Source organism: Humulus lupulus, chromosome 3 (genome assembly GCF_963169125.1).
Source record: "Humulus lupulus chromosome 3, drHumLupu1.1, whole genome shotgun sequence".
In the NCBI taxonomy this organism is placed as follows: Eukaryota; Viridiplantae; Streptophyta; class Magnoliopsida; order Rosales; family Cannabaceae; genus Humulus; species Humulus lupulus.
In genome coordinates this window covers 12636617-12661988 of record NC_084795.1, presented here as the reverse complement: position 1 = coordinate 12661988, position 25372 = coordinate 12636617, and the positions used below count along the sequence as shown (strand labels likewise).

At 40.2% G+C, this 25372-nt stretch overlaps 2 protein-coding genes and 1 non-coding gene across 3 annotated transcripts; 2 read left to right on the top strand and 1 right to left on the bottom strand.

The window, feature by feature from the left end:
• The first annotated feature begins 715 nt into the window (after positions 1-715).
• On the top strand, positions 716-2002 carry LOC133823649 (uncharacterized). Its single transcript, XM_062256504.1, has one exon. It carries the CDS (start codon positions 716-718, stop codon positions 2000-2002), a length of 1287 nt encoding a protein of 428 aa, XP_062112488.1.
• Positions 2003-4643: 2641 nt separating this feature from the next.
• Positions 4644-21692, top strand: LOC133823647 (uncharacterized). Its single transcript, XM_062256503.1, has 3 exons — positions 4644-4890; positions 20095-21349; positions 21455-21692. Exons 1-3 carry the CDS (start codon positions 4644-4646, stop codon positions 21690-21692), a joined length of 1740 nt encoding a protein of 579 aa, XP_062112487.1.
• On the bottom strand, positions 20616-20722 carry LOC133828244 (small nucleolar RNA R71). Its single transcript, XR_009890874.1, has one exon. It is a non-coding gene; the product is annotated as a small nucleolar RNA R71 (small nucleolar RNA).
• Positions 21693-25372: the final 3680 nt, after the last annotated feature.

Here is a 25372-nt window from a genome sequence, read left to right as displayed (position 1 = left end):
ACGAGTGATGTAAATTTTTATTTTTTTACCTAAATAAATAGTATTTCTCTATAAGAGCACTCACATCCGGTATTCTACTTCATCCTTTAAAATACCTCTAAAAAATACACATTTTTCTATTTTACCTCTAAGTTTTAAATTTTACCATACATCAGATTCTCTATTTTTTTTCTCTATATCATTTAAATATTATATTTTCAAATATTTTTTATTCATTTAAAATATTTTCTATAACTATCAATAATATCTTTATATATTTTAATGTTTACAATATCTACCCATATGTAATATCACATAATTATATTATAATTTAAATTTATCCAAATTTATAAGATAGACTAAAATATCAATTATTCTAAAAAAAATTACAAATAAGAAATTTTATTATTCTCAAAATATATTTTGGGAGTTTTCATTGGAAATATTTAAATATAATATAATATTGTGAATATATTTTTTTGGTATATTCTATGGATATTCTTCTTTGATATATATATAATATTTTGAAGATATTTTTTGGTATATTCTATGGATATTCTTCTTTGATTATTGTGAAAGAATATTCTTAGCATATTCTTCAGTATATACTAAGAATATTCTTTTGATTTTCTCAAAACTTCACCTATAAATAATATCATTATTTTACAAAATTTTACAAACACTTTCATTTATTTCTTTACACACTTTTTATTTTACTTCTTTCTATAGAGTTCCTATGGATCCTGACTTTGAGATATTTGACTCTTCGTCATCTGAGGAGGAGGAGGAGGAGATAATTTTAGCTCTTGCTATTGAAGAAGAACGCTTGGGTAATGAAAGAGGCTCAACATCGCATCGTAGGTCTATTCCCCGACGTGCATTCATTCGAAGAAATTCGCTTGAAGGCCATCAACGCCTCTTTCAAGATTATTTTTCTGAGTCCCCGACGTATCCACCGAATTTATTCCGCAGGAGGTTTCGAATGCAACGTCATCTTTTCTTGCGTATTCAAGCCGAAGTTGAAGCATATGAACCATATTTTGTCCAAAGAAGAGATGCTGCTAAAAGACTGGGTCATTCCTCGCTTCAAAAAATAACTGCTGCAATGAGAATATTATCTTATGGAGTCTCTGGAGATTTTGTAGATGAATACTTGCGGATTGCAGAAAATACAGCAACCAAGTGTTTGAAAAAATTCGTTAAGGCTATCATTGGCATATTCTCCCATGAATACTTAAGATCCCCAAATGAGAACGATATAGCTAGATTGTGCGCAGTTGGAGATAGTCGCGGGTTTCCTGGGATGTTAGGAAGTATTGATTGCATGCATTGGAAATGGAAAAATTGTCCAAGTGCTTGGAAAGGAATGTATTATGGTCATATTCACGAGCCAACTATAATTTTAGAAGCTGTAGCGTCATATGACCTCTGGATATGGCATGCATTTTTTGGATTGCCAGGCTCCCATAATGATATTAATGTTCTAGAACACTCTTCTGCTTTTAGAGAGCTTGCTGAAGGACATGCTCCAAAGGTCAACTACTCAATACATGGAAATGACTATTCGATGGGCTACTATCTTACCGATGGTATATATCCTTCACGGTCTACGTTTGTCAAAACAATTCATGCTCCACATGGCCGTAAAAATAAACATTTTGCAGCAACTCAAGAATCAGCAAGAAAAGATGTAGAACGAGCTTTTGGAGTGCTTCAAGCTCGATTTGCTATTGTACGTGGACCGGCACGATTTTATGATCGACAAACACTTAAGGAGATTATGATGGCATGCATTATTTTGCATAATATGATCGTAGAAGACGAGCGACATACTTATCTTCGAGTAGAAGACTTTGTTTATGAACAAAGCGATGAAATAACTGAAGAGCCTATGTCCCATGAGCATACAAATGAATTTGTAAACTTCATTCAACGCCATCATCACATTCGATATCGAGGAATTCATTTTCAACTTCAGTCGGATCTTATTGAACATTTATGGGAAATATATAGTAAATCTTAAGTATTTGCATTTTATATATTACCAAGTTTAGGCTAATATTTATGTTCTTATTTTGAGGAAGATGTAACTTTAGTTTCTTTCTTTTCCTATGTTAAGCCTAATATTGTATTTTTGTCTTATTTTATTGTATTTCCTTGGGATATAAAATATGTAACCTTAAATTCAAGATATTAATCATCAAGTCAACAATATTGCCTTTTATATTAGGAAGTTTTTACAGCCAATATAAACTATTGCAATAAACATTTTATGCAAAAAAGTTTCTTTCAAGAATAAAATTTTTCATCATTCAAGTGTTCTATACAAAAAAGTTATCAAAAGTAACCATCATTGAGCTTTTGTTTTGTACAATGCAAATTTCTTCATAGAAAAGCTATGGGTAATTTTCTATACAAAAAAAGAAGCTATTGGGCTGCTAGTTTATGCAAATTTATATGCAAAAAAACTATGATAAAAACTAGTAAAAGAGAATTCCCAAAAGTGGTTGCATTGTTACCTTTCAAGAATACCAAAAATACCAGCCCAAACACTCTAAATCATGGCTTTCTAGACTTTTGCTTCTCAAGTATTTCCAATTGGAGGGTACGGAAACACTCTTGTTGCGTTGGAGATAAAGTTGATACATCTACTCTCATAATTTCTAACTCCCTCCTCATGATTTCATTCTCTTCTTTCTGTTTATCAAATTCAAGCCTTTCTTTTGCAATGCGGGCATACTCTTTCCTAATTTCTCCTTTCTCAGCATTAGATTTGATTCTCTCCCCTTTTATTTCAATCACCAAATCAGTAATATTGGAAGAGTTATCCTCTTGCCTCTTTCGCTTCTTTGCAACTTTCTTTCCAATTGGTCTCTCTAAATTCACATCTAAAGATGGTGCTGCAGTATCTTCATCTATGAACTCTGGTGCATGACCATCTCGAATTATTGATCTTCTTTTAGCTTTCATTCTGCTACCCTCAGCCACAGATTCTTTCCACTTTGGATGGTGTCGAAGAATAGTCCAACAATGAAGAAAGTTGAATGAAGTGGGATGGATACTTCGGTAGAACTCTTTGGCTTTCTCAATCTGAAAAATCAAGTAAAAGAGATGAGAAATATATAATTCAAAGTGTTATAAACAATATAAATTATATTATATTATTCATGCACCTTATCTTGCTCATTAGCCCCACTTGGAGACCTTCTTTCAATTAGAGCTAAGGCCCCACAAAACTTATTTGTAGCAAGTTTGATAGTAGACCATCTATTTCTAACAGAGCATGAACTACGTTAAGAAGATATAGATTTTTTGTTTTTCTCATAATATTCATGAACTCTAGACCAAAATGAATATTTTGATTGATCAACCCCATTGATTGGGTCCATACTAGTATTCAGCCAAGCCAAAACTAGCAAGTTGTCCTCTTCTGTGCTAAAATTTCCTTTTCTAGATTTAGTTTTTCTACTACTTCCCTCTTCTGGATTGGATGGAGTATATTGTGACTCTAAGTCATTCAAAGATGGGAGATAGTCATTGTAGCTTTCTTCCTCCTCTTGTAACAATGTAGTGAAGGAATGAACCCCATGGAGTTGTGAGTGATGGAGTTGTGAGTCCATCTTTCAAAATCTGACAAGAGATAATCATAAATTTCTTCCATATATAATATGTATGTTGCAATGCTTTAAATGTCAACTAATTCTCAATAATTTAAAAGAGAGAGAGAGGAGGATATGTGATAAAGTTAAACCAACTTTGTTATAGGTAATTAAGATCTACTGCCCTGCCCCATTCGAAAGTTTTACTTTTGACATAAATCTAGATGAAACTAATTCATCATCTTTTTTTGGTAAACTACCAAAATAGAAATAGATTAAACATGAATTTATGTTATTTTGGTTCTCACTGTTAGATTTACTATGTTTTTTTTGTATTCTTATTTTGCAAATAAGGAAACTATTGTACTGGATCTAATAACAAACTATTTTTGTATTCTTATTAAATATTTCTTTCTGTGTTAGTGAGAAATGAACTATTGTGGAGCTAACTTTAAAATATAAACATAAGCAAGGAAAAACTAAGACTACAGGGTTTATAACTAAGTACATTGAAATAGTAGGCCCATTAGTTGCATCAATGGCCAATTTAATAGTACTAACTCAAATTGACCACATTCAGCTTATTTAGCTTATAGAGATTTTTATTGCAGAGGAAAAAGTACTGAGACCAACACCATGAAAGCTAAGGGCCCAAGCTATTACCATGAATGAAATATGATTCCCTTCTTTTTTAATATAATTTTCTTCATATTGTGTAATGCTTATTGTATAAATTTTTTAATTCAAGAGTATATCAACCAAATTCGAGTAGTTTAAAGTACTAGAATCATGGTATTGGCCAATACAATCAGACTCTAAAAGATGGTATCAACAAATACTAGTAGGGATTCATTGCTTCATTTCAAGCTACCAACTTTGTTAGCTTAAATCACTATAATAAGATTTTTAACTTATTCTATTAGCTTAGACAGATGATTCTTGCCCCATTTTGAGGCCATTACAGAGCAGTCTATTTATACTGTACTCTTGAGTTTTGCTCCACAAAAGAAAATAATGAAGAAATCCTATGACACAATTCTCTGTCTCTTGGAAAAATGCAAAACCATGGCTAAGCTGAAACAGCTATATGGGTTGATGATAACTACATCAGTTATCAAAAACATGATTCCATTGAGTAAGATTATTGACTTTTGCGTTTCTCCCAAAACTGGAGATTTCTACTATGCAAGGTCAGTATTTAGTCAAATTGCTCAGCCTAATCACTACATTTGGAACTCTATGAGCAGAGGTTACTCTTTTAGTGACACCCCAATTGAGAGTTCGATCATGTACAAAGATATGCAGCAAATGGGTATTTTCTCATTTGGTGATTATTTGAAATATATGATAAGCACTAAAGAAATACCATTTCAGATAATATTCCCACGTAATGGTCTCCATGTGTTTGTAGAAATGCATGAAAAGAAATTTCTAAGATAATTAGGTATAAAGGTGAAATTTGAAGAGGGTAGAATCAAGTAGTTCCATAGTCAAATTACCAAGAACTTGCAGTACCAATATATATATATATAACCAGTACCAAAATAAGAACTTGCAGTACCAAAATATAGATATATATATTATATGCAAAACTTGCAGTACCAAAATAAGAACTTGCGTGTGCTTCCATAGTCAAATTATCAATATATATATATATATTATATGCAAGACTTGCAGTACCAAAAAAATAAGAACTTCAGTGTGCCATTTTGTTACCTGATTGAGAGAGAGTGGACGTGTCTAAAAATCTGAGATGCTTAAGTGGCTGGTGTGGGTGTAATGAGGAGAGAAGATGATCACTGCAAGGAGGGGAGGGGAATGAGGAGCACGAACCAGACAGACTTACCCAACTCAGAAGTGCTAAAACATTTTCTGGCGCCAATCTTGGAAGAAAACGAGGGAAAAGATTGAGAAAATGGGAAGATGAGAAAAATTAATAATATATTAGAATGAAGGATGAATAGTATACCATAGATATAGCTTTTTACTGTAGATTTAGCAAAAAAAATTTGTAAAATACCTCATCCGATGTACACTTATTTTTCTTAGTTGGAGCTACTTTTTACAGTTTTTATTGATTTAACTCACCGGATGTGAGTGCTCTAAGTAATGAAATACTATTCATCAAGCTATAAATATTTTATTATTTTTTTTATAAATTTTTGTATATATATATAAGTATGATACTATTATATTTAATTATTTTATTTCTTAATATGAATAAAATATTTTTTTAAATATAATATTTAAATGATGTAGAGAAAAAATAAAAAAGATGGTGTATGGTATAATGTAAAAGTTTGAGGTAAATTATAAAAAAAAATATGTTTTGGTGATGTATTTTATAATACACTTTCTCTATAATATTTAGCTAAAACTCACAAAAACATCTTCTATCAGTTCATTTATACATATATTTATAATAGCTATGCACAAACTCTAATTAATCCATATCTACATTTACATAATATTTACATATCCTTTATATAATATTTTAATATTATTATTTTTCTTTATAAGCTTTCTCTCTCCCATTTAATATATATTTATTATTTCTTTTTTCTTTTTCAATTATTTTATTTTACTTTAATTAATAAAATATGTTTAAAGATATAATATTTAAATAATATAGAGAAATATATAGAGAAATTGATGTATGATATAATGTAAAACTTGGAGGTAAAATAGAAAAATGTGTGTTTTAGGAAGGTATTTTAAAGGATGGAGTAGAGCATCCATTGGTAGTGCTCTTAGTAAAATAATATTAACGAAAGTGTTCATGGATTTTGATAGAGTAATTATATGTCCACATAATATGCACTAAAACATTACACAACTTAATACAGACCTTTTCAACTAAATATATTTATTTTTGGAGTTTTTTTTTATAGGGTTTATACTTTTTTGTACTCTGTGTTTTGTCTCATTACATGTTTGGACCCTGTGTTTTGACAAATTACTTTTTGGATCCTATGTTTTGTAAAATTGTTCAAATAGAACCCTAAACTTGATTTTGGTCAAAGTTTTCTCAACTGAAATCATAAATAATTCATCAAACTAATAATTCATAACAAAAATAAAATCATCCTGCTTAAAAATTGTGTTGTCATATTCAATTTTTTCTTTATCAAAATTAAGTTTAGTGGTCTATTTGAACCATTTTACAAAATATAGGGTCCAAAAATAAATTTTTTAAAGAGAAATTTGTGGAAATAGACCATTTTTAGTGTATTTTGCACAATAACCTACTTTTAAAACATTTTAGCCAAATGGCCTATTTTTTTTAAATGAATGGGTATATTTTTCCAACTTACCCTTTCATTTACTTTGGCAAAAAAAAAAAAAAAATCCCTATAACCTAAATCCCTAAATCGTACTCAGGGCAGTGGTCTTCTCCTTCACTTATGGCTTCTCCTCCGCTCTCCTCTGCTCACAGCGCCTTCACCCACGGCGACGAAGTCCAGCCGGTCAGACCCTAATGCCGACCCAGGTATATGACCCACCCCTCCCTCTCATCTCTTTGTTCTCTCATTGACCCGAGCTATAATGCCCTGAAATCCCTAATGTGGTCTAATGGCTAGATTAGTAGGCCAAGAGGGCCATAATTGTTTAATTACGCCATTAAATGATTACATGCATGTTTATGTGAATTATATTATAATATGATGTTAAATGCATGCATGGGGGTCCACATGTGATTCTTAGGGTGTGTTGGTAATTTGGCCCGTTGAGGGCATATCAGTGTATTTTGGTGCATATTGTGATTTATGGATGAGATCCCATTATTATGGAGATATATTCGAGCTATTCTGCATGAGACTGTCTTATTTTACCAATTAGCGGTTTTGTCATAATGGGCTCATTTATTGGGATATTGGATAATGGGAATGTTTATTTGATGATAAATTGGGAGTTATTGAGATCATGAGTAAGTTCTGGAAGTTTTGACTATCATGTCCCCGGGGGTGTTTTCGGGACCCTGAGCACTAGGTTTTATTTGAGATACTTAAGCCTGAAGTAGCTCGTCAGATAGAACCGTACGTTAGAAAACACTTTTCTCTCTCTTCCTTTTAGTTCTTTTTACTGTTCGAGGCAATTTCAAAGAAATCTTGAGTTCTATGAGTTGGAATCAAGCGAGGATCGAGGCATAGCGATCCTATGAAAGATTAAAAGCTTCTTGACCGAAGGATTTAACGGAAAACAACCTAATCAAAGGTAATCTAAGTTTTAAGTTTTGAGTTTTTAGAGTTTCTAGGCTTAGAATTGGATTTTGTGAATCGATGAGTTTTTGATTCGTTTGAGCCTCGGGATTTGATGATTTTGGATCATTGGGATGCTTGGGAACTTTGATTTTTGAATTTGGAAGTGTTTAGGTATGTTTTTGGAAGGTTTTAAATGAGAGAAAACGAGGTTATGGCAGGTTCCCAAGTGGGGGTCGCGGGCCTGTTCTTGGGCGCCGCGGCTCAAGCTCGAAGAAGCTGGTGGAGTGGTTTTAGGCGTGCTGGGCACTGCGGTCCTAAGTAGTGGGCGCCACATCCTTGCTCCTGGTGTGGCTAGGGCCGCAGCTCAAGGTGCTAGGGCCGCGGCTCAGGCAGGGTTTTGAGGCCATTTGAGTGTTTTGACCTTGGGAACTTGGTTTTAGGCCTCGGGATCGTTCCTACTACCCGGATTAGTGGGGTTCGATGTCCCGGAGGCTAGATCTTAGTTTGGGAACCTTTGTTATTCATTTTATTGATGGAATCCCATATTTGGTTATGACTAGGTGATCGCTAAAGGACTTAAAGGTTGACCGTTCTCAAGGATTGTTCTTTTATTCACTTTCGATCGAATCAGAGGTAAGAAAACTGCACCCCATGTGTGACATGCATGGTTATTCCTGAGGCATGTTGAATGTATACATGTGGACATGGATTGATTATTGAATGCTTAGCAAATCTTGCTCACTTGTGCATGGTACTGACTGAATAGTCAGAATTGGCAAAGGTGTCAGTATCAACTGTGAAGCTGTGACTCATTAGTCAAGTTCGACAGTGGTACTGGGCACTGGTCACACAGTGCTGACTCGTAAGTCAGGAACGACCTTAGCATGTTCAACACAAGCCAAGAAAGATTAATCGACATCTGCATTAAATGACTGGGAAGAGCATTAATGCTGGACCAACCTCAAGTTCGATGAAAACTAAAAGTGCTTGTGTGACTTACCCATCAGTCACTCATCTGTTAAAGCTAGTGACTTACCTATCAGTCACTCATCTATTAAAGCTAGTGACTTACCCATCAGTCACTCATCTATTTAAGCTAGTCACTACCCATCAGTTACTCACTCATTTGTATAAGCTAGTGACTTGCTCGTCAGTCACTCATTATGATTTACCATAACCTCAAGTGTTAAACCACTTATTTGATTAAGAGCTATAAGATCCATCATGGTTATTGCAAACACAAAGTGATATTCACTCATCTGTTCAGAGCTATAAGCTCTGTATGATTATCATGATCATCATTTGATATTATATGTTTGCATTATTGTGTTTTCTTGCTGGGCTTTGGCTCATGGGTGCTATGTGGTGCAGGTAAAGGGAAAGAAAATGTAACGCCCGGGTTACCCCAGAACAGTTACGGTGAACGGTGAACTGGAAATTTGACCCGCTACCCGAGTCCTTTGGTTAAAAACGTGCTCTAAGTGTTATTAACAGGCTAAGGTGGAAAACCAACAAAAAGGAAAGGATATATTTTATTAAGTACATAAAGCTGTTCATGGGCCCATAAAATCTTTTACAAGTTATTTACAACTCAAAAAGGTCATTATTGTCTCAAAATTACAAACCCGCCGACCTAAGCGGAAAAAATAGGGTAAACCCCCTAGTTCCTCTGAGAACTTCTTGGCCGTGGTGGTCAAGCGACCGCATATGTACACATCACCACCTAAGCTCTCCACTCAAGGGTGGGTGAGCTTTTCTTTCCCTTTACCTACACCACATAGCACCCATGAGCCAAAGGCCCAACAAGAAAACATAGTATTGCATATAAACATTATCAAATGATTAGTATTATAACCACACAGAGCTTATAGCTCTTAAACAGATGAGTGAATATCACTTGAGGTTCTAGTAAACCATAATGAGTGACTGACAAGCAAGACACTAATTTAAACAGATGAGTGACTGCTGGGTAAGTCACTAGCCTTAACAGATGAGTGACTGTTGGGTAAGTCACTAGCTTAAACAGATGAGAGACTGATGGATAAGTCTCTAACTTAACAGATCAGTGACTGATGGGTAAGTCACACAAGCGCTTTTAGTTTTCATCGAACTTGAGGTCGGTCCGGCATTAACACTCTTCTGAGTCAATTAATGCAGAAGTCGATTAGATCTAATCTTTATTGGCTTGCGCTGAACACGCTAAGGCCGTCCTGACTTATAAGTCAGCACTGTGTGACCAGTGCCCAGTACCACTGCCGAACTTGACTAATAAGTCACAGTTTCACAGTTGATACTGACACCTTTGCCAAATCTGACTAATTAGTCAGTACCATGCATAAGTGAGCTAGATTTTCTAAGCATTCAATAATCAATCCATGTCCACATTTACACAATCAAAATGCCTCATGAACAACCATGCATGTCACATATGGGGTGCAGTTTTCTTACCTCTGGTTCGAGCGAGAAATATAATAAGAACGACTCCTGAGAATGATCGACCTTTGATTCCTTAGCGGTTACCTAATCATAACCAATTATAACCTCCATTAATGAAATTCAACAATGAAAGGGTCTTAACCTAAGCACCACCCTCGGGACCTCTAAACCTGCCCACATGGTGAGTAGATTCGATCCCGGGCCTTAAGGATTGAAACCCCAAGCCAAAAACCCTTAAAAACACCCAAAACAGGACTTTGAAGGAACAGAGTAGCGCTACAGCGCTGCTCCCTAGCGCCCCAGCGCTATTCTCAAAACCCCCAAAACGCCCAAATGCCTCATGTGTAGCGCTGTAGCGCCCTAGGGTGGGTGCTATAGCGCTACCTCCAAACCAGGTGCCCCCTGAAACCTCCTTCTTCAACTCCTTTGATTCCAACTTGATTCCCAAGCTTCCTAATCCCATTTTTGGTGCCAAATGAACCCAAAAACCATCCTAACACACCCCAAACATCACAACCATAAGAATCCTAGCCAAAACTCCCAACAAAACCAAGTATTCTACCTAGAAATCACAGCTGCAAAATAGAATTAAAACAGGGAAAACCAGGGAATTAATTGGTTAGAAACTTACCCAAAGCTCAGATTATGATGCTCTTCAATGGAGGAACACTCTCCCAAACTCCCAAGGCTTGCTTCCCAAGCTTGAATCCTCAAGAATGGTTCAAAAATATCAAAGGAAAATGAAGGAAATGATGGTACGGGAAGGCTCTTGAAGAAGCTCTGTTTTTCTACCTCTTTCACAGCTCAAAAATGGTTTATACCTATCCTAGGGGTGAAATGACCATTATACCCCTAGGTCAATTAAAAGTTTCTAAAGGCTCCCAAGGGAAAAATTGGTATTCCCCACCTATCTTGTTAATCATAATTAACGCTCTCCAATTCCCGCTAATCTCAATAATCTCAAACACCAATAATTTATATCCTGTTACCCTTTAATTCCCGGTAACACTCTAATCATTAAAATCACCCCGAGACTCATCCCGAGCCCCGAACTTAAACCTGTTATGACTAGACCGCTAATCAATAATCCAAGATTGTCTCATGCCGAATAGCTCTAACAAACCCACATTATAATGTGGTCTCAACAACATATCACCGACATGCATACAATTATACCCTCAACGGGCCAAATTACCAAAACACCCCTGAATTAAATGTGGACCCACATGCATGCATATAACATCATATTATAATATAATTCTCATAAACATGCATATTATCATTTAATGGCATAATTAAACAAGTATGGCCATCCCGGCCTACTAATCCCGCCATTAAACCACATCGGAGAATTCAGGGCATTACAGAAAAGCTCACCCATCCTTGAGTGGAGAGCTTAGGTGGTGTTGTGTTCATATGCGACTGCTTGACCACAACGGCCAAGGAGTTCTCAGAGGAACTAGGGGGTTTACCCTATTTTTGTCGCTTAGGTCGGCGGGTTGTAAATTTAAACAATAATGACCATTTTGAGCTGTAAATAACTTGTAAATGTTTGTATGTGCCCATGGACAGTTTTATGTATTAAATAAAATATATCCTTTCATTTTGATTGGTTTTCCACCTTAGCTTGGTAATAATACCTAGAAGCATGATTTTAACCAAAGAACTCGGGTAGCGAGTTAAATTTATGGTTCACCGTAACGGTCCTGGGGTAACTGGGGCGTTACAACTTGGTATCAGAGCATGCCAAGGTTAGGGTTCCTGTAGACTGGCTGGGCATGTACACTCACCACTGAAGACAAGCTCGACTCATGGTTTGGTAACTATTTGTGTAGTTATATGTATAACTGCTTAAATATATTATAAATGCTTTACCTGTATGCATGAGACACCATGTTAAACCTGTGCCCTGAATATTACATCTTCAGCAACCGTGTGCTAAATAGTACTGAAATTGCTGGAACATACTCATTAGTATTGTGGTTTATGAATTATTATGTGATACATGCTGAGTGCTATATGCTATAAACATGTATCTGCTTGTAAATTTGTATGACTTTGGAATATGATATTTGTGTGCTTGTTCTTGGACCGTAAGGCAGCAAGAGGTTTAGTTATTACTACATAACTGGCCGTAATGATCGTTGTTTCAGCAAGGTATCAGTGATAATAATGAATCTAGGGCAGACAGATATGTCAGCTGGCCAGAGTGATCAAGGCCAGAATAATAATAGTCAGGGTTAGGAGAATGATCAGTCACAGATTCCACAGTCAGCTCCTGTAAACTGGCAGCAAATGATTAGTGATCTACAGGCTACAGTGTTGAGACAGGGGGAAGAATTTCGTCTCCTAAGACAACAATAAGCACCTGCAGTGGCTAGTGTATCAGAGGCACCTCCTGTGTCGGTGCCAACAGCAGAGCAGCTGCCTGAGGTTGGAAATAAATTAGAGCCTCTTTATGAAAGGTTCAAGAAGCAAAAACCTCTGGTTTTTTAAGGCAATGCAGATCGCGCCAAGGCAGAGCAATGGATGAGTATGATTACCACCATCCTAGATTTCATGAAAGTGACTGGTAATGAGAGGGTGGCCTGTGCCACTTATATGTTTCGGGAGGATGCCCGAATTTGGTGGGAGGTTATTACCCAGACCAAGAATGTTAATGCCCTGAGTTGGGAAGAGTTTCAGACTCTGTTCAATGAGAAATACTGCAATGATGCCATTAGGGGGGCAAAGGCTGAGGAATTCATTAGGCTACTTCAGGGAAGTTTGTTAGTCACTCAGTATGCCTTAAAGTTTGATCGTTTGGCAAAGTTTTCCATGGAGCTGGGGCCCATTGATGGGACCAGGAGAGAGAGATTTCTTCAGGGGCTACAACCCAGATTAGCCCGTGATGTTCGTATTATCATTGTGGTTGGGGTTACTACCTATGCGCGGGTGGTTGAGAAGGCACTCACAGCTGAGAGTGCGGAGAACAAGATCTGGCGAGATAGTGCAGCCAGAAAGGAGTTTAGGAGGATAGGTTCTCCATTTGTGGGTTCGAGTAGGGGTAGAGGCCCTAGTGAGCAGAAGAGGAAGGTTCCTGACACCTTCCCAGTTCCAGGTCCTGATAGGCGACCCCGTGGTATCTCAATGGGTCGTCCAGGTGGTAGTGAAGCCTGGAAGACTCATCCTGAATGCCCTAGATGTAAGAGGCATCATTTGGGAGAGTGTATGGAAAAAGGCCTGCTACCTGTGTGGAGCAGTAGGTCATTTTAAGAAGGATTGCCCTAAGGCAAGAAAAGAAGAACTCGGGAAAATGGACAACTCGACCCCAGCTCGAGTGTTTGCATTGACACAAGCAGAAGCTGAGGCTTCTCCCTCAGTAGTTACAGGTCAGATTCTTAGTGCTGGAACCCCTTATAATGTTTTGATTGATTCTGGTGCTACACATTCCTTTGTTGCTAGTAGTATTATTGATAGACTGTGTAGACCCTGTGATTTTTATGCTGTGGGGTTTGGAACTTTGTTACCCACTGGGGAGTTAGTGGTATCCGGGAGATGGGTCAGATCTTTGCCCGTGACAGTGGAGGGCAGAGAGTTATCAGTGGATTTGATAGAGTTGGTTATGACTGACTTCGACATGATATTGGGTATGGATTGGTTAGTGAAGTATGGGGCAACCATTGATTGCAGAAAGAAGATGGTCACCTTTGAGCCTGAAGGTGAGAATCCTTTTGTGTTTGTTGGTACTGTGCATGGACCTCGCATACCTATGATTTCTGTATTGAGGGCTAGGGATCTATTGCAAGGAGGTTGCATTAGAATCTTGGCCAGTGTGGTTGACACCACTCAGGTCGTGCCAGTGAGACCAGAAGATACTAGGTTAGTTTGTGAATTCCTGGATGTGTTTCCAGAAGATTTTCCAGGGTTGCCACCGCACAGAGAAATAGAGTTCATGATAGAACTGGCACCAGGGATGGAGCCAGTGTCTAGAGCACCTTACAGAATGGCCCCAGGTGAGTTAAAAGAATTAAAGGTACAGTTGCAAGAACTGTTAGATTTGGGTTTTATCAGACCTAGTTTCTCACCTTGGGATGCGCCAGTTCTGTTTGTGAAGAAGAAAGATGGTTCTCTGAGGATGTGTATTGATTATAGAGAACTGAATAAGTTGACAATCAAGAATAAGTATCCTTTGCCAAGGATAGATGATTTTTTTGATCAGTTGTGTGGATGCTTAAATTCCACCAAGGGAAGCCTCAAGCGATCCAAGCCACCCGATACCTTTCCCTCAGCCAGTGTCTCATAGGAAGACTTAGTAAAGACGCACCAAGAAATCTGAGGGGTCACGCGAGGCCCTGCCTCACTCGGACACGCCTAGGCACGAGGCCCCGCCTCGCTCGGACACGCCCAGGCGCGAAGCCCCCCTTGTTCGGACACACCCCACCTCACTCGAACACGCTCAGGCGCGAGGCCCCCCTCGCTCGGACACGCCCCACCTCACTCAGACACGCCACACGCCCAGCAGCCTCGTGTGGGGCATCTCGTGATGGCCTCGTCCGAAGGGTTACGCATATATGGCGACCTCGCCCCAATGGGTCTCGCCCAAAGGACCCGCGTGCGTGATGCCAATATTCGAGGTGGCCCACAAGAGACAAAAAGAATACGAACAAGGTACCTCTAAAGGGGTACGTACATGCCTGCAAGGATCATGGAACAGGCCTGACACCTGTACCCGACAAATAGTGGCGGTTGGGAATAGTACAAGGAGTGGCTACACCCCCACCACGTCTCTGACACCCGTACAAGGTAAGTAGTGGAGTCATGACCGGGTACAAAAGCTGAGGTGCTCCCACGAACTCTGTCCATGTACCAGAGCCGACACCACTACCCCTAGAACCACTCTCCTCTTAGTGTACTCGTGTACCATCTGGTCCCTTGGACCACCATGTACCTAGGGCCATTAGAGCCCACTATAAAATGGTCTCTAACTCCACCTGAGAGGTGGTTGGAAAATTTACTGTAGCAAGTGCATCTTAGTGAATGAAAATTGATTTCACCATTGTTCTGTTACAATTGTTCTTAAAGTTGATACTTAGATTCTGAGAGTTTTTCTTTGCATAATCTTAGCTCTGTGATTTTTGCGACTTAACTTAGTTGACGAGTTCTCACCGTCAACAGTTTGGCGCCGTCTGTGGGAACGTAAGTACCAAGCTACTGTTCTACCATTACTTCCGGCAAGCAGAAATGCCGAGACGTTCAAAGGGACTCAGGGAGCCACGAGAGGTGGAGGTCCACCTTAACGGAGTCCAGCTGAAGGCCTCCATGAAGGATCCTCCTCCACCCAGAGATGTGGAGCCCCCAAGGGACCCTGAGATTCTCGAGGGTGATAGAGAGGCCTCGTCACCGGCCGTCCCGCCCGGAGGGAGTCCTCCAAGGGCACCACCGGGGAATGCCAACGAATTCCTGCTCCCTAAACTGCCAGAAGTACCGAACTCCGGCCGGCAAGACCCGGGCCCCTCGACGCGTAGACATGATAAGCATCCCCGGGTCCATTCCGTGAGCTCGAGTTCGAAATCTTGATTCTATGAAGAAGAAATACATGAGCTCCACCGTAAGAACCAACGGTTGGAGACCACCCTGGAGAACATGCAAGAGGTGCTGAATGGCCTATTGCAAGGTAAGTTGAGCGTGACTTTGCCCAAGAGAAAAGAGAAAGGTCGGGAGGGGGTGGAGACCACTGTACCGGTAGATGGTGGGAGGACTCGACTCTCTACCAGTAACACCCCCCGAGCGAAGCAACACGAACATCCTGAACCACCGAAGCAGGCCCAGAAACCAGAGCCAAGGACCAACGCTGCCTCTCGCAACGAGGACGAGGTCACCTCTAAAAGAGCTCCCTCAGATTTACGGGAGGAGCTCAACAAAAAGAGGGCGGGTAAAGGGACCACGCCCCCTATGGCACCTCGAGAGGGCAAAGGAAAGGCGGATCTGAACCCGTCCGCTTTAAGGGACTCCCTAAGTAAGAGGAGGCAGGACCTGGACACAGAAATGAGGATCCTGCGAAGCAAGATCGTCACCGCCTCTGGCGGTCAGTCTTTTGAGGAAGAGTTTGACCATGAGTCACCCTTCGTGAGGGAGATCCAGGCCATCCAACTCCCTGCCAACTTTAAGGAACCCAATATCACCCCCTACGAAGGAAGCACAGATCCAAAGTACCATCTGGACGCATTTAACGACTTGATGAAACTGAGGGGAATTGGTAGCGGAGCCAGATGCCACTGCTTCGCCGTCACATTGAAAGGACCCACATACAAATGGTTTAAAAGATTAAGGCCGGGGTCCATCAGGTCCTGGCAGCAGTTTTCTGATGAATTCCTCCAACAGCACCACGCAGTGCGGGACTACACGATGCCAGGCACCAGCCTAGCCAACGTGAAGCAGGGAGAAAAGGAGAGCCTAAAGAGCTACATTCACAGGTTCAACATGGAGGCCGCAAAAGTGGGGAGCCTGACCCACCGAGAGTTAAAAATGGCCATTACAGTCGGAGTGCGCCCAGGAAACAAATTGTGGGACAACATGCTGAAGAGGGAAGTCACCGACTTAGATGACTTCTACGAGAGGGCGCAGAAGTACATTCGTGTGGAGGATGGCCACGCAAACCTAAAGGCAGGAAAGGAGGAATCCAACGTGAAGCCCTCACCTAACGACGGATCGAATGTAGCAAAGAAGAAAAGAGCGTATGATGGGTCGAGGGATGATCAACAGAGAAAGACCAAACGAGGGAGTGATCATAGGCAAGCGGCTTACACGTACTATACGAACCTTACAGATACCAGGGAACATATTTACCTCACCAATGAAGACCGAGTTCCCTTCAAGAAGCCCCCACCAATGAGAAAGGACCGGTCCAAAATGGATCCCAGTAGATACTGCCAGTACCACAAGGATATCGGGCACACCATGACGGAGTGTATCCATTTGAAGGAAGAAATTGAGGAGCTCATCCGCAGGGGGCATCTAGGCCATTATGTTAGGAGAGAAACGCCAAAGCCAGAGGACGAGCCTGCGATACCCCAGACGCAAGGGCGAGCCCTATAAATATAGGGAGAAGTCCGAACCATTTTCGGAGGACCAAGGTTTGGGGGAGATTCTCGGAAGGGACGAGATAGGTACGCAAGAGAAGCCAGGCAAAATCTGCCACCCTGTGTCATGAGTTTGGAACAGCGACCCCTGAAAAGCTTCAAGGGGGAAAATGACTCGATCACATTCACTGAGGAGGATGCAAGGGGGGTACATTTTCCCCATAACGACCCACTGGTGTTGACAGTTCAGTTGGAAAATATGCGTGTGCACCGGGTCCTGGTGGATAATGGGAGCTCGGTGGACATCCTGTATCGCCCTGCCTTGGAAAAGATGGGACTGGGCACTCGTCACCTAAAACCTTGCCAATCTTCCCTGTATGGATTCACGGGGGACTCAGTGCAACCCCTAGGGATGATCGAATTGGCACTCACCATGGGGGAGCAACCACGACAGACTATAGTCATGGCTAACTTTGCCGTAGTAGATTGTGCGTCAGCTTTCTATGCGGTATTGGGGAGACCATCCCTAAGAGAACTGAAACCCATAACTTCTATAAATCACCTGGTTGTCAAGTTCCCAACTCCAGGAGGGGTCGCTAGTATGAAGGGAGAACAGAAAGAAGCAAGGGAGTGCTACAACACCTCACTCCGTGCGCCTGTGAAACTGCGGGAACCAATGGCCATGGTGATACATGAGGCACTGCGTGTGCCCGCGGGGAGTCCGCAGGAGGTAGACCCTCGAGTCGTGGAGGAGTCAAGAGCAGAACCAGTGGAGGAAGTAGAGGAGGTTATAGTAGTGGAAGACCTGTTGAGAAAACTGAAGGTAGGAAGAAACCTGCAGAGTGACGTGAAGAAGGAGTTGATAAGGTTTTTGAAGGATAATTTGGATGTATTCGCATGGAGTCACGAAGATATGGTGGGTATAGACCCCAATGTTATGTGCCACCATTTGAATATCTCCCCTGAAGCGAGGCCCGTTAGGCAAAAAAGGCGGGCGCTAGACCCAGAAAGGTACGCAGCCTTAAAGGAGGAGGTCGACAAGCTGAAGACCAATGGGTTTATCCGTGAGTCATTTTACCCTGTATGGGTGTCGAATCCAGTACTAGTTCCAAAACCAAATGGGAAATGGAGGACCTGCGTCGACTTCTCAAACATGAATAAAGCTTGTCCTAAGGACAAATTCCCGCTCCCGAGGATAGATCAGCTAGTAGATGCGACAGCGGGGCATGAATTACTTAGCTTCATGGACGCCTACTCGGGATACAACCAGATTCCTATGAACCCAGCGGATGAAGAGCATACGTCATTCATAACGGATAAAAGACTCTACTGTTATAAGGTGATGCCCTTCGGGTTGAAGAACGTGGGTGCCACCTATCAAAGGTTGGTCAATAAGATGTTCGCCAACCAGATAGGGAGGAACATGGAGGTATATGTTGATGATATGTTAGTAAAAACCAAGACTACTGATAAGCTTATTAATAACATTTTCAGATTGATTTGGTTGTTTTTCTCAAGAGAAAGTTTCTATTTAATCTGTTTGGTGAACTTGTGCAGTTTGTCGTTATAATTCTGATTTGTTCGAGAATTTGGATAAATGTTGGTTTTAGTAGCCGAATATTGGCCAATATGTGGAAATGTTGTACACGCGATATATCGCCTATCTTGGGCGATATATCGGCATAAGAAGGAATTCCAAATTTTGTTTTTGCAGAAACGACATCAGAAACTCGCGTTTTCATCGAGAGAATTCGCCAGGCGATATATCGCCTGTCTTGGGCGATATATCGGCACGAGGGCATTTTTGGAAATTTTCATGGAAATTCGTAGGTTTTTGGATTTTTGTAAAAAGAATAAAAAGAAGATCTGAAAGGAAAAGAGAAAATGAGGCATTCTGACGGCAAAGGGAAAGAAACAGAGAAGAATCCACGTTTATTTCGTTTGTGTTTATTTTTATGCTTTTGAATTTTAGATTGGATGATGAAGTTTAATATTATGAACTAAATTCGTATTTAGAGTATTTTAATGTAGTCACTGGATATTCTATTCGTCTTTAATGCAATTTCTATGAATCTTTGAATTTATGGTTATCTGTTGTTCTTATGTTTAATGCTTGTAATTGATTGGCCATATGTTGCATGATTATTGGTTTTAATTCAATATCTGAAAAGTGAGAATTGGAATAGCTTTAGACAATAGACATAGATTTCAATTTAGAACGAAAGTATCAAATTGGTTTGTGTAGCAATTAGGTTTTTGTTCTTAATGCGGTTTATGTGTAGAATTTATCACAGACATGTAGAAAATTCGCAGGTAAACTGAATATTTTATATCTTGAGAGAGAATAGAATTGTCATTAGTAAACTTGCTATAACCATAGATCAAAGAAACATATTAGTTGTATTATTGATTGAATAGAATTGAAGGTTGATGAAATTAGAATACTCTAATCTTTCGCTTATATTAAATTTCGTTAATTAAATTGTGCTTTCTTAGTTTATTGTTCATTGTTAATTGTCATTAAAATCTCGTTAGTCAAATAGAAATAAAAGTTTGCTATTGGTAATTATTAGATCAATTCCCTGACGGAACGATAATATATTTCCACTATTATTACTTGTTTATTCGATTGCGTATACTTGCGCAGTAGTAAAAAAAAATTCGCAACAAGTTTTTGGCGCCGTTGCCGGGGAATTGATATTCTGTTAATATCAAAATAGTTAATTTTTATTCTAATTTGGCTGTTTTTATTATTTGAACTAATCCAAGTTGTCGCATTCTGTTTTAATAGGTGAATCTTTTGTATGCGACGTGAAGGATTTGCAAATCTTGTTCCTGTTAATCCTGAAATCGAAAGATCCTGCAGACAAAACAGAAGGAAAAAGAGGTTGGAAGTATCAATGGCTGCCAACCAAAGAGACGGGGTTAACAACAATGATGGTCAGAATCATATCGCTCAGGACCAAAATGTGCGAGCATTAAGAGATTATGTGCTCCCCGCTGTCACAGGAGTACACTCGTGCATTAGGCCGCCTACTATTACTGCCAATAACTTTCAGATTAAGCCGGCGATGATACAAATGGTCCAGACTTCTGTTCAGTTTGGTGGTCTCCCCAATGAGGATCCTAACTTGCACATAGTGAATTTCCTTGAGCTATGTGCAACGTTTAAGTTTAATGGGGTGAGCGATGATGCAATAAGGTTGAGATTGTTCCCTTTTTCACTAAGGGACAGGGCAAAAAGTTGGCTTATTTCTCTACAGGCCAACTCAATCAATACATGGGAGGAACTAGCTCAGAAGTTTCTCTCAAAGTTCTTTCCTCCTGCAAAAGCTGCTAAGTTGAGGGGAGAAATCAATAACTTCTATCAGAATGAGGGAGAGTCATTGTACGATGCATGGGAAAGATTCAAAGACCTGCTCAGAAAATGCCCTCATCACGGTATAGAGAAGTGGATGTTAGTCCACAATTTTTATAATGGGCTTTGCGGTACTACTCGCACTATAATAGATGCAGCAGCAGGTGGTGCTTTCATGAGTAAAGGGGCTGACGAGGCATATGAATTGTTAGAGGAGATGGCTATGAACAATTATCAGTGGCCTGCCGAACGAGATACTTCACAGAGAAAAGTAGCTGGGGTACATGAATTAGATGCTATAACTGCTTTAACTGCTCAGGTTGCTTCATTGAGAAAGCAGTTGCAACAAAACAAGATCTCAGCTCAAGCCCAGGCTATACAGATGCAATCAGGGTGTGAAATATGTGGAGGGCCTCATTTGTATGAACAGTGTACAGCGGCCAACATGTATGGTAATATGCCAGTTAATCAGGCTCAGGTACAGGCAGTTGGTAATTTTCAGAGGCCTTATCAGAATCCATTCTCCAATACTTATAATCCTGGGTGGAGAAATCACCCAAATTTCTCATGGAGAAATAATCAGGGCCAACAGTCACAGTTTCAAGGGCCATACCAGCAGCACATGCCACAACAACCTATGAATCAAGCCTCATCGTCACACCAGCCTAGACCGCAAGATCAACCAGAAAAGCCTAATGAGTTGCAAGCAGCCTTGTTGACCCTCACTAATACTCAGACTCAATTCATGACTGAGACCAGATCCTCTATTCGAAACCTTGAGACACAAGTGGATCAGTTAGCCAACATGCTCAATAACAGACCGCAAGGGAATTTGCCTAGTAATACCGTGGTAAATCCTAAAGAGAACTGTCAAGCAATTTCGTTGAGGAATGGTAAGCAAGTGGAGCAGCCCAGTGTACAAAAGTCAGTGGTTCAGAATGAAGAGTTGGGTGAGAAATCAGATAATAAAGTGAATGGGGTTACTGAAGACCACCAGGGTTCAAACAAGTGTCCTCCCGTTGTTGATAGTCAACCAGTTCAAGTTCCATACCCTTAGAGGCTTAGGAAAACTACACTTGATAAACAGTTTTCTAAGTTTTTAGAGGTATTCAAAAAGCTGCACATCAATATTCCCTTTGCTGAGGCATTAGAGCAGATGCCTAGTTATGTCAAATTTATGAAAGAGATTCTGTCAAAGAAAAGAAAGATGGAGGAGTATGAGACGGTGGCGCTCACTGAAGAGTGCAGTGCGATATTGCAGAGAAAGTTGCCCCAAAAGTTGAGAGATCCGGGGAGCTTTACTATACCGTGTACAATTGGGAAGTTTGAATGTAAGCATGCTTTGTGTGATTTGGGGGCGAGTATAAATCTGATGCCTTTATCTGTATTCAGAAGACTTGGTTTGGGGGAGGCTAGTCCTACAACAGTCACTCTACAATTAGCAGATCGATCGGTAAAACATCCACGGGGAATTATTGAAGATGTTCTTGTGAAGGTGGATAAGTTTATTTTTCCTGCTGATTTTATCGTTCTGGATATGGAGGAGGATATGGATGTACCAATCATTCTGGGCAGGCCATTTTTAGCTACTGGGCAGGCTTTGATTGATGTTCAGAAAGGTGAGCTGACACTGCGAGTTCAGGGCGAAGAAGTGGTATTCAAAGTGTTTAAGGCCTTAAAGTTTGCAAATGTCAATGACAACTGTTTCAGAGTTGACCTGGTAGAGAAAGCGGTGGCTGAAATTAATCTTACAGAGGATTCACTTCAGAAGAGCTTGACAATTGGGGATATAGATGCTGAGTTAGACAGTGAGGTCCAAGAGTGTGTACAGTGGTTGAATTCTAAAGGGCCAATTTATAATCGAAAATATGAAGATTTGGGCCAAGGACCTGAAAGACCATTACCATCAGTTCAGAGACCTCCAGAGTTGGAATTGAAATCATTGCCTGCACATCTTCGCTATGTTTTCCTGGGTGAGAAAGAGACTTTACCAGTTATTGTGTCTTCTTCTCTTTCTAATGAGGAGATGGAAAAATTGTTAAGGGTGTTGAGAACTCATAAGTTGGCAATTGGATGGACGTTGGCAGATATTCAGGGGATAAGTCCATCCACAGTTATGCACAAGATCTTGATGGAAGATGACAGTAAGCCCTCTATTGAAGCACAACGTCGATTGAATCCAGCAATGAAAGAGGTGGTAAGGAAGGAGATCTTGAAGTGGTTAGATGCTGGGGTGATCTATCCTATTTCAGACAGTAGTTGGGTGAGTTTAGTTCAGGTAGTCCCTAAGAAAGGAGGGATTACAGTGGTGAAGAATGACAATAACGAACTTATCCCGACGCGTACCGTAACTGGTTGGAGGATTTGTATAGATTATCGTAAACTGAATAAAGCAACCAGAAAAGATCACTTTCCATTGCCGTTCCTTGATCAGATGTTAGATAGATTGGCTGGACACCAGTATTACTGTTTTCTGGATGACTATTCTGGGTACCATCAAATAGCCATTGCTCCTGAGGATCAAGAAAAGACGACATTCACCTGCCCATATGGTACTTTTGCATTCCGTCGTATGCCGTTTGGTCTGTGCAATGCCCCTGCCACTTTTCAACGGTGTATGATGGCTATCTTCTCTGATATGGTGGAGCGGAGCATTGAGATCTTTATGGATGATTTCTCTGTGATGGGGTCTTCTTTTGACAATTGTTTGACGAATTTGGAGGCTGTGCTGAGAAGATGTGAAGAGGCGAATCTAGTCTTGAATTGGGAAAAATGCCATTTCATGGTAAATGAAGGCATAGTACTTGGGCATAAGGTGTCTAAGAATGGTATTGAGGTCGATAGGGCTAAGATTGCTACTATTGAGAATTTTCCGCCTCCAGTTTCAGTTAAGGGAGTGAGAAGTTTCCTTGGTCATGCGGGGTTTTACAGAAGATTTATAAAGGACTTCTCCAGGATTTCTAAGCCACTCTCGGCTTTGTTGATGAATGGGGTGCCATTTGAGTTTGATGAGAAGTGTCTTGAAGCTTTCAGGATACTAAAGCAGAAGTTGGTGTCGGCACCTATAGTAATTTCACCGGATTGGGACCAGCCGTTTGAGTTAATGTGCGACGCAAGTGATTTTGCAGTGGGTGCGGTTCTGGGGCAGCGTGTTGACAAAGTATTTCGGACTATTTATTATGCCAGCAGAACACTAAATGGCGCTCAATTGAATTATGCCACCACTGAGAAGGAGCTTCTTGCCATTGTCTATGCATTCGACAAATTCAGGCCGTATTTGATGGGGAACAAAGTTATTGTGTATACTGATCATTCCGCAATCAGGCATCTTATTGCTAAGAAAGATGCTAAACCTAGACTTATTCGTTGGGTGCTTCTTTTACAAGAGTTTGATATGGAGGTTCGGGATAAGAAGGGTATAGAGAATTTGGTGGCGGATCACTTATCAAGACTTGAGTTGGGGGATAAGTCGGAACTTGCTGCAGGAGAGATTAATGAGAGTTTCCCAGATGAGCAATTATTTGCAGTGGAGGATGAGTTGGTGCCATGGTTTGCGGATTATGTGAATTATTTGGCAGCCAACGTAGTGCCACCGGAATTTGTTGGGCAGAGACTGAAAAAGTTTTATCATGATGTGAAGAACTACTACTGGGATGATCCTTTCTTATTTAAACAAGGTCCGGATTTGATTATCAGAAGATGTGTGCCGGAAAGAGAAATGAAGGACATCTTGTTTCATTGCCATGCATCGCCGACTGGTGGACATTTTGGGGGAGCAAGGACTGCTGCAAAGGTCCTTGAATGTGGATTTTATTGGCCTACTCTGTATAAAGACAGTTATGACTATGTGAAACGGTGTGATCGTTGTCAAAGGGTAGGTAATATCTCAAGACGTCATGAAATGCCTCTCACTAATATATTGGAGGTTGAATTATTCGATGTTTGGGGTATTGACTTTATGGGACCCTATCCACCGTCGTTCGGTAATTTGTATATTTTATTGGCGGTGGATTATGTAAGTAAGTGGGTTGAAGCAGTTGCTACTTCAACTAATGATGCTCAGGTGGTAGTCAAGTTTTTGAAAAAGAATATTTTCTCTCGTTTTGGCACACCTCGAGCAATTATAAGTGATGAAGGGACTCATTTCGCCAATAAGATTTTTGATTCCTTAATGGAGAAATATGGAATTAAACACAAGATGGCATTGGGATATCATCCGCAGTCAAATGGGCAAGCAGAAGTGTCAAATAGGGAGATTAAGCTGATTTTAGAGAAGACGGTGCACGTTAATAGAAAAGATTGGTCGAATAAGCTTGATGATGCGTTATGGGCTTATCAGACAGCTTTTAAAACACCAATTGGTACCTCTCCCTACCGTCTTGTATATGGTAAAGCTTGTCACTTGCCATTTGAATTGGATCATAGGGCACAGTGGGCGTTAAAGAAGTTGAATTTCAATCCGGCCGCTTCGAAAGCATTAAGGCTAGCTCAACTGAATGAGTTAGATGAATTGCGTCATGATTCCTACGAGAATGCAAGAATCTACAAAGAGAAGACAAAGAAATGGCATGACAATAATATTGTCAATCGGACTTTTCAAGTGGGCGATAAGATGCTGCTATTCAATTCCCGTCTCAAGTTATTTCCGGGAAAATTAAAGTCTCGATGGTCGGGGCCATTCAATGTTACAAAAGTTTTTCCATATGGGGCTTTGGAGATTCAACAAGGTGATTCTTC